This window comes from Lupinus angustifolius, chromosome LG03, assembly GCF_001865875.1.
Source record: "Lupinus angustifolius cultivar Tanjil chromosome LG03, LupAngTanjil_v1.0, whole genome shotgun sequence".
In the NCBI taxonomy this organism is placed as follows: Eukaryota; Viridiplantae; Streptophyta; class Magnoliopsida; order Fabales; family Fabaceae; genus Lupinus; species Lupinus angustifolius.
In genome coordinates, this window is record NC_032011.1 from 25,752,392 (window position 1) to 25,766,485 (window position 14,094).

The 14,094-nt window shown below is 32.4% G+C and overlaps 1 protein-coding gene across 1 annotated transcript; it reads right to left on the reverse strand.

The window, feature by feature from the left end:
- Positions 5,436-7,731, reverse strand: LOC109344109 (Werner Syndrome-like exonuclease). The gene is made up of 4 exons (XM_019582733.1): positions 7,269-7,731; positions 6,906-7,198; positions 5,976-6,086; positions 5,436-5,847 (listed from the first exon to the last, which is right to left on the reverse strand). The coding sequence occupies exons 1-4, from the start codon at positions 7,663-7,665 to the stop codon at positions 5,773-5,775; spliced, it is 876 nt and encodes a 291-aa protein (XP_019438278.1). The 5' UTR covers positions 7,666-7,731; the 3' UTR covers positions 5,436-5,772.

Below are 14,094 nucleotides of genomic sequence, written 5' to 3' on the forward strand. Positions count from 1 at the left end.
ATTTGGGGTTCATATCATCTAAATTCACCTACAAATAACACTAAAAACAAAGAATTGGATTGTATTCTATTCGAATCAAAACATGGTTGCAAACTTGTATTATCCTTTGATCCAAAGTCATGATTTGAGTTTTATCACATCAACTATATCCTTCGTGGTTGTGTCCTTTCTAATGAAAATTGCTACATTCCTACAAGTTTAAATTGTCCAAATTTCGCCATCCATATCACCGTCAACACTTCCGCAAATTTTTATCATCTACTAATAGAGATTGTTGTAAAATATGTTCTTTTCCGGTTGATGGAAATACTGAATTGAAACGCAGACAATAATAGAGTCATGGCCACACCAAATAAGAAAAGTGGTATCGGAAAAATAAATGATCCACTTCGTCTGCATATTATATTAGATACATCTTAAATCTTGCCCATTGATTTCAAAATCGTGCATGTTTAGTTTAATTTATAGGAAAGTCTTCCAATATACTTCTCCAGGTTAACATTTGAGGCCTCAATGGCGCCACAGATTCCCAAATCGAGTGAAGGTCATTTTTGTCGTTTGCTCCATTGTCACCCTATTGCCAAATAATATTATAAGCGAATTTGATTGTAAATGTGTTTGATGCCACATCTTGAATCTCACTCCATTGATCCTGAGTATCCTCTTTCATATATGCAAGATTAATCATCTTCACTAGCTCTTCAATCCTAGATTTATCCTATTCAAATGGTTATCTTCTCAAATAATTAATTCATTAAAAAAAATCCTACACAAGGTTATATACATAAATTAGTTTATATATATATATATATATATATATATATAATGAGTCAACTCATGAATCTAAAGAGTTGAACTATATTCAGCTGCAGTTCGACGCTTTTATTTAATGAGATTAATTTTCAGCTCAAGTTCGACTCATTTGGTTCATCAACCAAATTTGACGAGCTAAATAACGAGTCAAGTTTTAAACAAATATCAAGTTATTCGATTCATTCCTAGCCATATTTCATTCTTTTTAATACATCCAAACAAACCCTTGGTCCGACTCAATATCGATATCTTGAAAATTTATACCAAAGAAATCTCATCCAATCTTTAATGGTCACAACTTTCAATAGTTGAGGGGAATCTTATATATTATTTGTAGCAGAGAATAAGGTAACCTGTTACCAAACAACTAGCATTAAGAATTATGTACAAGTCTACCCTTGCTTGCCTGATTATAATAAATTATATTGCACTGCATATACGTCATCAATAAATGGCTTATAAATAATGAAAAATAACATAAATATATCTCTTTGATTTTCTAGTATATTTTTCTACGATTTTATTGACTTGTGATTTGGACAAACCTTATTGGAAGAACATCAATCAGCAATAGTATATTATTGGATATATGAGGATTATCATTAATAAACGTTACACCAAAGAAGGAGAATGATGTAAAAGTGGGGTTTCAATGTTGGATCAAACCACATGACATATATGATATATGGTTTAAATGAAGCACACAAGATTGTTCGGTATAAGCCATGGGCATAGGATACCTTAGAAATGGAGCATTGTGGTTGTAGATATGCCACTAATAATATATCACATGGAAGTACATCAAATTGGTTACTACTTACTAGGCCATTATTAATTTGCAGAAATATTGGATACATATTAATTGCTTTATGGATATTCTAACAGTTGTCTGATAGTAACGCCAAATATAAAGAATGGTCCTCTGCAAAGTGTTTGGGATAATGTATGAACAAATTTTGATGACTTTACAGTTTTTATATCTTCAATTATTCTGCAAAGATTAAATCTTTTTATTTTCTCCAACATTTTGTCTCAGCCTGATTTGTAATTTCTCAACGCTTCTACTGATCGAGATAACTTCTGAGAACGGAATGAAACTATTGGCCAGGATATCTCAGCCTGATTTGTAATATATTTGATGATTTATAAAAAAGAATTATCTAAAATCTATGATGTTAATTTTTTTAAAGATATGTGTCACCATCCCTTCTAATACAGACTCTTTCACAAGATCTATAGTATGAAAGATGATTTGACTTTTTTCAATATGATCACTTTAATATAATTATACATAAATATTAATAATTAGATAAAATTTTACATTTATATATAATTATATATTTATAGATAAAAACTATTAATTTGTATATAAAATCATTTAGTCAAATCAGACAATTTAACCGATTAAACCAGACCTGTTCCAATTTAAAGTTCTGCTTGGGTTTCACAACATTGTTTCAAACATATATTAATACTCTCTTTGTTGTCTTGAGATAAAAGAAAATTAACTTGAACTTTTCTAAGTGTCGTGTTGTTTAACATTGTAATCATCTACCGAACAAAGTTAATCTCCAATCATTAGACTTCCATAAAATCCAGCATCTATTGTTTTATTTTCCATCACGTTTCTACCAATTTCTATCTCATTTAATTTCCACCTCTTCTTCTCTCTTAACAAAGAAGACATGCACTCCTGATGGGAAAACAAAGCAAGACATATCGTTTATTTCCATCACAAATTAAGAACCTATATAGCATGTAAATGCAATTGGATATGGAATAAAAAATGACGCAAGTGTTTAAAATAGTACTTGAAGTAGCCGTGTTAAAAATATTATTAATATATTAAAAAGGAGAATGAGAATCCAGAATAAATAACTATTAGATGTCTATAAAATTCAGAGCTAGTTTAAAAAACTTACTCTTGGAGTAAGTGAATATCTCATCTAAAAAGTAATCCTAAATAATTAATTTGAATGTGCTAGGATGGTGATAATGTTACTATGTTATGCATTGCCCTCTCAAACTAACTATTCAATATTTTTTATATTAATTTTAGAATGAGTAACTTCTGGATTAGAATTATTCTTGCCTCTGCTTTACATATATTTAAATCTGAGTATTGGGGGAAGTTAAAAAAAACATGTTCCTGGCTTAGAAAATGTTCATGGTCAAGAATTGATCCAATCATTATCTAAAAAAACAAAACAAAAAAGTTAACGAAATAGGGCCATGCATGCTATCAAATGAATTTTTATCCAAGTACAAAAAAGAGTATATGTATTTTAATGTTGTTTCTATAGTTACTTGTATTATTCCTTCCTCTTTTCTCTTTTGCATGATTGAGAAGAATTCGTCGTTGATAATTGGTTATTTTTTAGTAAAAGATATTGAAAAAAATGACATGACTAAAAAATATTGAAAAAAATGACATAGTTAGTATGATATGTTGAGATTAGTATTTTGCAATGAGTATAAAATGTATATACTAACAGTGTAAATACTTATACACATATACTTCATCATCCACGTTTATTTGGATTATCTTTTTTTGAAAAGTCAACAATAATAAAAAATCAATGGTGATGATACAATAATAATGTATAAAACTCATACACTATCAATGCATACATTTTTTTCTCTTTTCCAATTGCCAAAACCTTAAGAAAAGAGTTGTCGTTTTCACATGTTATTAAAATGTACCTACTTGCCTCTTGACATCAACTTTTGCCTTATCCTTTACACTGTCGGCAGCAGAACCTTCCTTGTGTCGGCATTGGAATTGGAATGAATATATGTGAAGGGCCCTTTGCTACTCATTATAGATAAGTACATGCTAAAATGAGTTTAGTTCATAAATTAAACTATTATTCAACACAATTCATAATACTTTTATCATCAACATTTAAATAAATTTATTTAGAATTAGAGTTTTATGCCACCACTACTATAAGGTTGCGCTTAATAAGTATATAGTTATGAGTTCAAATTCTAGAAATTACTTATCCACACTTACATAGATAAGGCTATATATACCATATGTACTACTTAGATCTTGCTTAGGACTCTTGTGAACGGGTCACTATTTGTTTTTTGAATAGTATAAGACTCTCATTCCGTAAATACCATTTTATTAAAATAGTCTATAGATAAAGTTCAGATTTAAACTTCCACCCCATTTGCAGTACTAATATGACCACATAAGGTTACTTAGTGTAAAGAGGAATAATAATGAAGTTTCTTCAAAACTGACAGAGATATCAACAAAATGTTGGTCTATAGTTTAAGGTTCTATTAGATACCTAAAAAAGCAAAATGTTAAAAATTAGATTAATGTATTTAATTCTCCACCAAGTAAGTATAGAGGATTTCTATTCATAGTATATACAAATATAGTCTATGGCAGTTTTTAACTAAAGTCTAAGCTCTGTCTCTCTTAGACGTGATTCTATTAGCAATAAGTCCCACAAATCACGGTTCCCTATCATAGTCGGTTAAGGATTATTGAGTTTGACCAATACTTTTAATGTACTTTTTTGTTTTTTAGTTATAGTAGTCGTATAAGGGTTAATGAGGTTGGACCAAACTTGTATGTACTCTTATCAATTCTAGCTTTTATATATGGAGTTTCCTTATTATTTGACCCAACTTCGTTGGTTAATGGAATAAAAATACTACTCTTTCTCACTCCTCCACTGTTAATGTCTTTGTCCCAATGTAAAACCTTCACTCATGTTTATTAAAAAGTCTCTCTCAACCTCAAAGTGAGAGTTGTTAACATCATGTGTTACAGTGATGATGGGAGATGTCTGCTAATGAATTGAGTCTCATTTATCAATGGGAAGGTAGCAGCTCATACATCATCTTCAGTCACATTGTGATTGGGAAACAAACAAAGATCATAGAATGACAATTAACCCCTACACTTTCCTGTAATTAGTTATTTATTGATGGCTTGAGGTTGATGCTAATAGTAAAGTTGTTTGTCTTTTGACCTGAAGGTTCAAAACTTAAAAACAACATCTTCACTTATGAGAATAAGACTGCATAATCAAATAATCAATGTATTCATACTCTGTATAAGTCAAAACTTCTACCCATATTCTATAATATCTTATAACCATATCCTGTGTATGTATTCTATGTGTCCATGCTTCCTTGGCCTTGCCTACTAGATATTTTAGAATACCAATGAGTTCCATGATGATTCCTTTTATCTAGAGTGGTCATAATAATGATTGATGATGTATAAGGAAGGGTAATGACTTATTCATGCTGAGTGGGCCTCAAGGATGAAGTATTCAACACCTTGCTCCTGAAAGTATGGGCCTAATTGGTCCTTGAGAGGGACCTCTACCCAGATGGTACAACCACTAACATTAGATCTTTGAGTGGTTTAGAAGGCAGAATCTGCAATAGTCTTCTTGTTTAAAGTAATGACAGAATCACGATATCACACCAAAGGGTGATATTGTTCACATCCTTTATAACATTGATAATAGTGCATAGTTTTATAGGCATGGTTATTGAAGTATTCTCTCATTTTTTTTAATTTTAGTAAAAATACTACTACATAAAGCTATACAAGTAAAAAATCATTACCCTCTTAACTTCAGTGGTGCTAAATCAAAGTTCCCTTGATTAATATAAACTTTCCAGCACATAAGAAACATAAAAGACATCATTATGGTGTTATAAAGTAGGATAATGCTATCCTTGCACCATAAATGATCAATGTTTAAGTTTAATGTATGACACATTAAAATGAACATTGGGGAGTATTTCCTAAAGCAAAGTGATCATTTTGATTCTCTCTCCCTTAGTTAATCATCCATCATCAAACAAATACAAAATTATGGAGCAATAGCTGGAAAAAATCCCAGAAGGCTTGATTTCTTTGGGGCATTCTCAAAAGATTGGAACAGAAATTGAAATTTGATACACAGACTAAAGATATGATCATTGTTGCAGTACACCTTCAACTTTGCTAGGCCTGTCAGTAATTTTTTCAGCATCTGGGAGATCTTTAATTGCCTGCAAAAGAATGAAAGAATTCCTTCTATCAAGTGACAATAACATGGAAAGATTGATGACATTACTTAATATTTTGAAAAGATAATGAGGTTATAATTATAGATTGGTGATATGAATTTATTGTTTACCTGATAGAGATACCAAGAAGCAAAAGCGTCTGTGGCAGCATATTCTAGTTGTTCCTTTGACAAAGTAGGAGTCTCCCAATTTCCTAGTCTGATTTTGCTGGGTTTTTTAAGCTGCAAATTTAAAAAAACATCATAACTATCCTCCCAACATAGTTCTTCATCTTTTTCAAGAATGCAGTTGAAAGGGTACTAAAAAAGAGCAATGACCAAACAGTCATATGAAAATTAAATACTTAAATGGTTGTCCCTATCATGTGTGAAAGCACAAAAACAGATAATCAAGTGAGGAGAAAATAAACTAAAGAAAAAATGTTATTACTCTGACATTCAATTTTGTTATTTCAATGTTCCCAACCAGTTTACAAATTCTGCTGGTCAGACAGAAACTTTTCGCTTTCAAGAACTTAAGCAGCATTTTGAAAAACCCAAGCCCCTAAATTGACAAGGACAAAAATCAAGGGTTTATTCAGAAATGAACTACGGCCTATGTGCAATAAAGTAAATGTGGTTCTCCCAAGATTTGTACCAGTTTGTATTGGAGCTTTCAACCAACGAGCAGTGTGCGCAATGAGTGGTGACACCAGCATTTTAGTGCTTGCCCGGGACTAGTCGAAGCACTAGTGCACAACCAGCTCACATGGAGGGTGTGGAGTGTAAGGATGCAATTGCAATATATGGGAATTGAGTCCGGCATCTTAAATGTGGGATTGTAGTATGGGGTTTGTATGTCCTCAGGCTCTCCAACCACATTGGTTACTTTTTCTGGTGTGGTTCTCCTAAGGTTTGTATCAAACTGATTACAGAACTATGTTCCTCTCGACTCTTAGTATCGGTCGCAACCTTATGTTTGAGCACTCGGACATTATAAGACTGGAAAAATCTATGGTTCTAGTTAGATTTTTGAACTTGAAAGAACTAATAAAAAAGTACCTGTTTGGATAAAAGTTTTTCAGTCAATGAAGCAAGACCCCAATTCCGAGGAGCTCCGCCTAGCTTTCGATTAGCATGAAAAGAAAGATCTTCAACACCTTTAATAGATATATCATAATCCCTAAAAAACTTATGAGCATCACCACCAATCCCAGCTCCAACCTTGAGAAATAAAGGATCTTGAAGCAAAAGTCGTAAATTTGGAGGGATTCCAGAATGAAATAGATGAAGAACATGACAATGAGTATTGCTGAAACATATTTGCATAACAGCTACCTTCCCAGGTGGAACACCTATTACAATAATCAAAGGATATTAAGCAATGGCCATGAAAGAAAGTATGGATTTTTATTGAAGTGGTACCTTTTTTGAAGGTGGGTTTCCATTCAATATCAAGTCCAAGAGCAATTTGTGTTTTGATGTGTTGAAGAGTATTGAAGATGTGAGTGGTGGCTTTTTGAACATCATGAAATGTGGTGCTATATATAATACGGCCATTGAATTTGAATGGAGGGAGTCTCATAGATGAATAGGGAAAGGGTTTGAGAGAAGAAGAAGAAGCATTGGGGTGTTGGAGAGCGACGAGTGAAGGTGGCAAACGACGTCGTGCTACTCCTTTTCTTGTGTTGTTGTTGTTGTTGTTAGAGAGGAAGGTAGATTCGATGGATTGAATGAGTAGAAGATCTTGATCAGAGAAGGGTTCTTGTTCAATCACAAATGATGAAAGTCGTTTCAAACCCTTCTCTCCTTCTTCTTGCATCGCAACCACCACCACCACTTCCAAAACCAAGGGTTTCAATTCACTTTCTTACCCAAAAATGAGAGATGTACAAAAAAAATTACCTTAATTTTAAGTATGCAAACTATTCTATTAAGATATCATTCACTTATGATTAAGAAATTCATCTCTTTTAATTATCTCTATCAACAATTGTGTTCTAAAAAATTGAATGCTTCACCTTTTTTAAGAATTTAATGCTACTAGACAATATCTTCTTGGTTTTTTCTCTTATAATTAACTTTGAGACAAAGAAAAAGACAAATATGAATAAAGTATCACTCCCCAATGTAAAGATGATAATAGTAAATGTAAATGAATGGAACCACATGTCAAATAAATGGGCAAATGCAAGAGCCCATCTCAAATATACTCCCATTAGGGTGACGATTTTATTGGGCCCAAACCTTATTCAACCACATGTCAACCCAACCCAAGAAAAATATACCTCATTATTATCACATACAAAGTTGGTGGAATACTAAACTTGTGCAATCAACTTTTTTCTTCTTCTTCTTTACTTTGTGCCTACTCTTCTTGCTCCTGGGTTTTAAATAGACATGTTGTAGTTGAGGTTGGAACTGCCTCTGCATCACATTGCCATCTCACTCTCCTATATCATTAAGTCTTTATTGTCTCTCCCACCTTAACATCTCATTTTTCCTACTGACATTGGTATCAAGAGCAAGAGAGAGAGAAAGGAAAAAGAACTAGCATTGTATGGTCTGCAATAAATTTCCTTTTTTTATTCTGCACCAAATCTTTCTTCTATTAACACTACCGTGATCAGCCAGACTATCTTCCTCATTTTTCTGTGGCAGCAAAAGCCACTTTCCTCACATTTCTTTTTTTTCTCTGCTCAAACCTCATAAACAGTAACAGAACCCACTTGCCTCTTTTTTCTTCAACATCCGCATAAACAGTAAAAGAAGCCACTTACCTCATTTTTTTCTATAGTAGAATTGTAATTAATGGAAAATCTCTTAAGATCCAAGAAGTATTGGCAAGTGGTTGAAGATGGTATTGCAACACTAGAGGAAGGCATGAAACTTACTGTTGCAATGAAGTTGAAAGACCAGAGAGCCAAAATTTTCTTATTTCAAGTCATTGATCCCTCTATCCTGGAAACCATTATTTGCAAAGAAACTTCCAAGGATATTTGGGATTCAATGAAGAAGAAAAAATATCAACCTCAAGCCTTGTGAAAGAACTTCAAAACTTTGCAAATGAAGAAAAGTGAGTTAGTTACTAACTATTGTCCAAGGGTCATAGGAATTGCAAACAAATGCATGTTCATAGAGAAAAGATGGGAGAAACCCTCATTGTTGAAAAAATTCTACGCTCACTCAACCAAAATTTGACTATGTGGTATGCTCAATTGAAAAGTCCAATGACACTAATGAACTCTCCTTTGATGAGCTTCAAAGTTCCTTGTTGGTTAATGAACAAAAGACACACAAAAGGTCAACAACGGAGGAATAAGCATTGAAGACTTCTACTAATACCCATTCCTATAACTTCAGAGGAAGGGATAGGGGTAGAGGTATAGGACATGGAGGTGGAGGAAATAGAAATTTCAGCAGGAACTTTAAAGGCAATCCTCAGTTCCTCACCATCAACCAGGAAGAGGTAGAATTTCTGAAAAATCCACGGTAGATTGTTATAGATGCCATAAGTTTGGTCATTATGCTTCTAAGTGCTACACAAAAATTGCCTAACTACAAAGGTAAAGGAGAAATGTCTAACTTTATAGAGGAGAAGGAAGAAGAAACATTACTAATGACATCTCATGAGAAATTCCAGTCAGATGTGTGGTATGTTGATACTGGTTGTAACAACCATATGTGTGGAAGTAAGTTATATTTCTCTTATTTAGATAAAAACTTTCGATCTAAAGTGAGTTTTGGTGATTGTTCTATTGTAAATATGCTAGGAAAAAGATATATTAAAATTCAAACCATGAATGGTTTGGTGGAAACCATCTCTAATGTATTTTATGTTCATGATTTAAAGAGCAACTTGTTGAGTGTTGGACAATAGCAGGAAAAAGGTTATGTAATAACCGTACAAAAAAATGCTTGTGAAATATATGATCCTAGCAGAATAGCCATTACAGTTGTTGAAATGAGTTCTAACAGATTATTTCGTTTGAAGATTCAAAGTGCACAGACTTGCTTGATGAGTAAAGTGAAGGATTTGTCATGTCTTTGGCATTTCCTCTATGGTCATTTAAATTTCAATGGATTAAAGACTCTTCAGTAGAAGAACATGGTGGTAGGTCTTCCACATATAGTCAGCTCATCTCAAATATGTGAACAATGTGTTGTTGGCAAACAACATCGTTCACTGTTTCCATAAGGAAAATCATGGAGAGCAATGCAAGTTTTGGAGTTGATTCATTCTGAAATTTGTGGGCCGATTAATCCTATCTCAAATGGTGGTAAATGCTACTTCATTATATTCATTGATGATTATAGTCGAAAACATGAGTTTATTTTCTGTAGAAAAAATCGGAGGCTCTATTAGTGTTCAAACTACAAAACACTTGTTGAAAAAGGTAGTGGACATGCAATCAAGGTTCTTTGCAGTGATCATGGTGGTGAATACAACTCAGAAGAATTTACATATTTTGTGACACACATGGAATTCAGAAGCAACTTACAACAGGTTATCCACCACAATAGAATGACATTGCAGAAATGAAGAGTCGGACAATCTTGAATATGGTTTGAACTATCTTGAAGATGACTGGAGTGCCAATATTCTTTTGGCCAAAAGCTGTAAATTGAAGCATTCACTTGCTGGACAGAAGCCCGACCTTCACTATAAAGAATATGATACCTGAAGAAGCATGGAATGAATGTACGCCAAGTGTTGAGCGTTTGATCATTTTTGCTTGCATAACTTATGCCCATGTTCCATACCAGAAAAGGAAAATTGTGTATTCTTTGATGTTAGTGAGACCTCCAAAGCATATAAGTTGTACAACCTTCTCACTAAAAAGATTGTGACAAGCAGAGATGTTGTCTTTGATGAAGAAAGAACTTGGAAATGGAATGGGCAACAACCTACTCCAAATATTTCAGAATTTGGATTTGAAGAGGAGAAACAAGAGAATGGGTAACAAACTTGTACACAAAATTCACAATTTGAATATGGAGTAGAAGAAAATTTTGCAGCACCAACAAGAGCTGAAATTTCAGCAGATACATATGTTGAACCTCATAGAAGTAGCATTCTAAAAAGACTATTTTTGATGGAAGATTTTGATGTAATTGGAATTAATCAAATTGATGATCCTATTTCTCATTTTTCATTATTTTCATATTGTGACCCCACAACTTTGGAGAGTGCTGCCAACGAAGCAAAATGTCAAAAGGCAATAGATGAAGATATTGAAGTCATAGAAAGAAATCATATATGAGAACTAGTTGATATTCCATATGGGCAGAAAATTGTTAGTGTAAAATGACTTTTCAAAACTAAATGAAAAGAAGATGGTGAAGTTGACAAGTATAAAGCAAGATTGGTGGCAAAATGATATAAGTAAGAATATGGTGTGGATTACAAAGAGGCGTACGCTTCGGTTGCAAGACATGATACCATCATATTGATGATTAATTACTTCATTTCCTCCCCACATTAAGATAAAGCCATAAATTAACTTATCTCCTACATTTGACCACAAAGCAATGTGTTATTCTAGTAACGTAAGACTCCACTAGATTAGAAGAAAAATGAAAAAAAGTTAAAAGTTCGATTCCTATGAGCAACATTTGTTGGAAATGACAATCACGTACACTGAAAAAGATTATTTCCTTACTATAAAAGGAGTCAAACTCCTCTCTAGTTACTGGAGAGACTATTTTGTTAAAAATACGTGGAAAACTCAAAAGACAATGGTACTTTTATCCCCTTACTTTACCTTGTTATTACATTTTTGTCCTTAAAAGTACACTAAAAAACCTAACTCTCCTATCTAGTAATGGAGGGGGAAGTGACTCTCATAAAAGATATCTGATGTCCCTAACCCTATCACATATGTTGACTTGTACTAACGAAAACATGTCATGTTAATTAAAAATTTAAACATTTATTATTATTGATATTTTTGTTTCATTATTATTGATATGTGACAACATATGAGACAACATCAAGAGCAATAGATCTCTCCTCCTTACCCTATGAGTAAAGAGATACCCTTAATTTTACCAAAAAAAAAAATTCAAACACGAGATCATTCCTTCTCATGTATCCCCACTTCTCATCATTCTTCAATGTTGTTGGTAGCAATGGCGATTAGAAATAATAGGTGGAGTTGGTGAGGGTGATAATAGTCAATTGGTTCTCACCAAACCCACGGCCATTGATGCTAACACTTTCCTTCCCCTTACTTGCTTCACCAACATTAATACGTGGGTGTATGAGCATCATGAGCAAGTGTGGACTTAAAGTATTTAGTATTTATTTTGCTACCAAACTCATGAACATTGATTTATGAATTAAAGTATTTAGTATCTATGATTAATCATTTTGCAATAGAAGGAGAATCCACATGTATGATGGAGCATGAGAAGTAAAATGAGAGCATATCAATTAGAAGTGTGCATTTAGAGCCAAGTTATGTTTACTCTAAATTTCTAGACACATAAATTGTTGTGCTATTACAATCCATTTAAATTTGATTAATCTTTATGATTCTAAACTTGTGGTATATATATAAACAAATAGAATGAAATAAGTAGTGAGTAATTGGTGGATGGAGTGTTGTGAATTGTGATGATAAGATTCTGAAGAAGGAAGGACCGTACTGTAGACAGCCGACAAGAGAAGCACATGGCCAAATACTAACATCTTTATTTTGTTTAACAAGAAATCAAATGCAAATATTTATGATTGCCAAAATATGAAGGCACAAATATGACGTTAAATCACTAAGGGACCATGTTTTGATTGGGCAAAAACGTCATGACTCTTGTTCTTTTTAATGTCGTGGGGGTACCCCTCCATTTCACACTTAATTATCACCGACAATCACTGCTTCATTTATTTATTTTTATTCTACACACAGATCATCATCTAATATATTTGCTAAAAGATCATTAATAACACATTAAATTAGAGATTTTGTGTAATAAAATTGAAAATATTAAATTAGAAAGTGGGGTGGTGGTGAGGAACTATTTTTGTGTTGAGCTGTCAATCCTCACAACCATTGTAGCAAGTAACTTTAAAAATACTCCTACATGTATGATGTAATAATGCCATCATCTTTATTTTATTCTTATTTTTATAATACATATCTTGAGATACTCAGATATGGAATGAGAGTTTTTTATTTTAGATCATCATGCCATGGCCCATAGGGTCACCAACTCAAGCACAACAACAAGATCTACTACGTTAGCTTTGGTGCAAAGAAACCATAAATTCAGGCACAAGTTAAACTAAATTACCATTGTTTAGCACAATCTCAATTTCTTAATATATAAAACATTAATGATATTAAAACTATTATATAATCAGAAACTAGTTTATGTAATGAAAATATAAGAGTTTTTTACAATTTTAATTTATTATATGATAGTAATATATTTATATTTATTTGTTGGTCATATTTTTATATTTCAGCAATAATACAATGTCTGCTTTTAGTTAAGCTCAGAACTCAAAAACAGTAATTAATTTTCACACGATTATGGATTTGATTTGAGTATAACAAGAAAAATACTGATTATATCTTTTATAAAGTTGTTGTTGGGAGGGACACTCATAACCAAAAAATAATTAATTTCTCTAATATAAGATAAGATGAAGAAATACTTTTGATAATACAAAAAATTAATTCTTATTTAAATAAGAAATATAATTATGAACGAAGTCCAACATCAGATCTTGAAAAAAAGTGTATGTGAAGTTGAATGAATGAGATATGTATATACCGACTGAAGAAGTATTATTTGAAATTAAAATTATTTATATATCCTCCAAAAGTAGATCTGAAGCAGAGGCTCTCTCACATGTCACATGCAAAATCATTAAGGCAGGGACAAACACAAGTGAGTCGATTATTGTTTTTATATTCATAAAAGGAATAACAAATTCACAACAACTAGATCTCAAACTCAAGATCCAACAAAATATTATTAAATTATTTCAACAAAATTATACGGCTAAAAAAAAGGAAGACATGGTCCTCCACTTACACTAATAAAAAAATGAGAAACAAAATGATGAAGAGTGAAAAGTGAAAATAAGGAGTGTAGTTTTGGAGAGTGGCAAAGTTATAGGAAATGAAAGGTGGATAATGAAACATGTAAGCCATTGATTTCCACATTAAAAGCCTATTTAAACCCACCTTCACCTCACATCTATCTTCACACACAACTTCATTCTTTCTCTTCTCTTCTC

Coding starts and splice junctions, on each gene's coding strand:
- LOC109344109 (XM_019582733.1), bottom strand. CDS start 7,665: ATGCAAGAAGAAGGAGAGAAGGGTTTGAAACGACTTTCATCATTTGTG. Junction 6,087..6,905: donor AAAAACTTTTATCCAAACAG/GTACTTTTTTAT, acceptor TTAAATTTGCAG/CTTAAAAAACCCAGCAAAAT. Junction 5,848..5,975: donor CTTCTTGGTATCTCTATCAG/GTAAACAATAAA, acceptor ATTCTTTTGCAG/GCAATTAAAGATCTCCCAGA.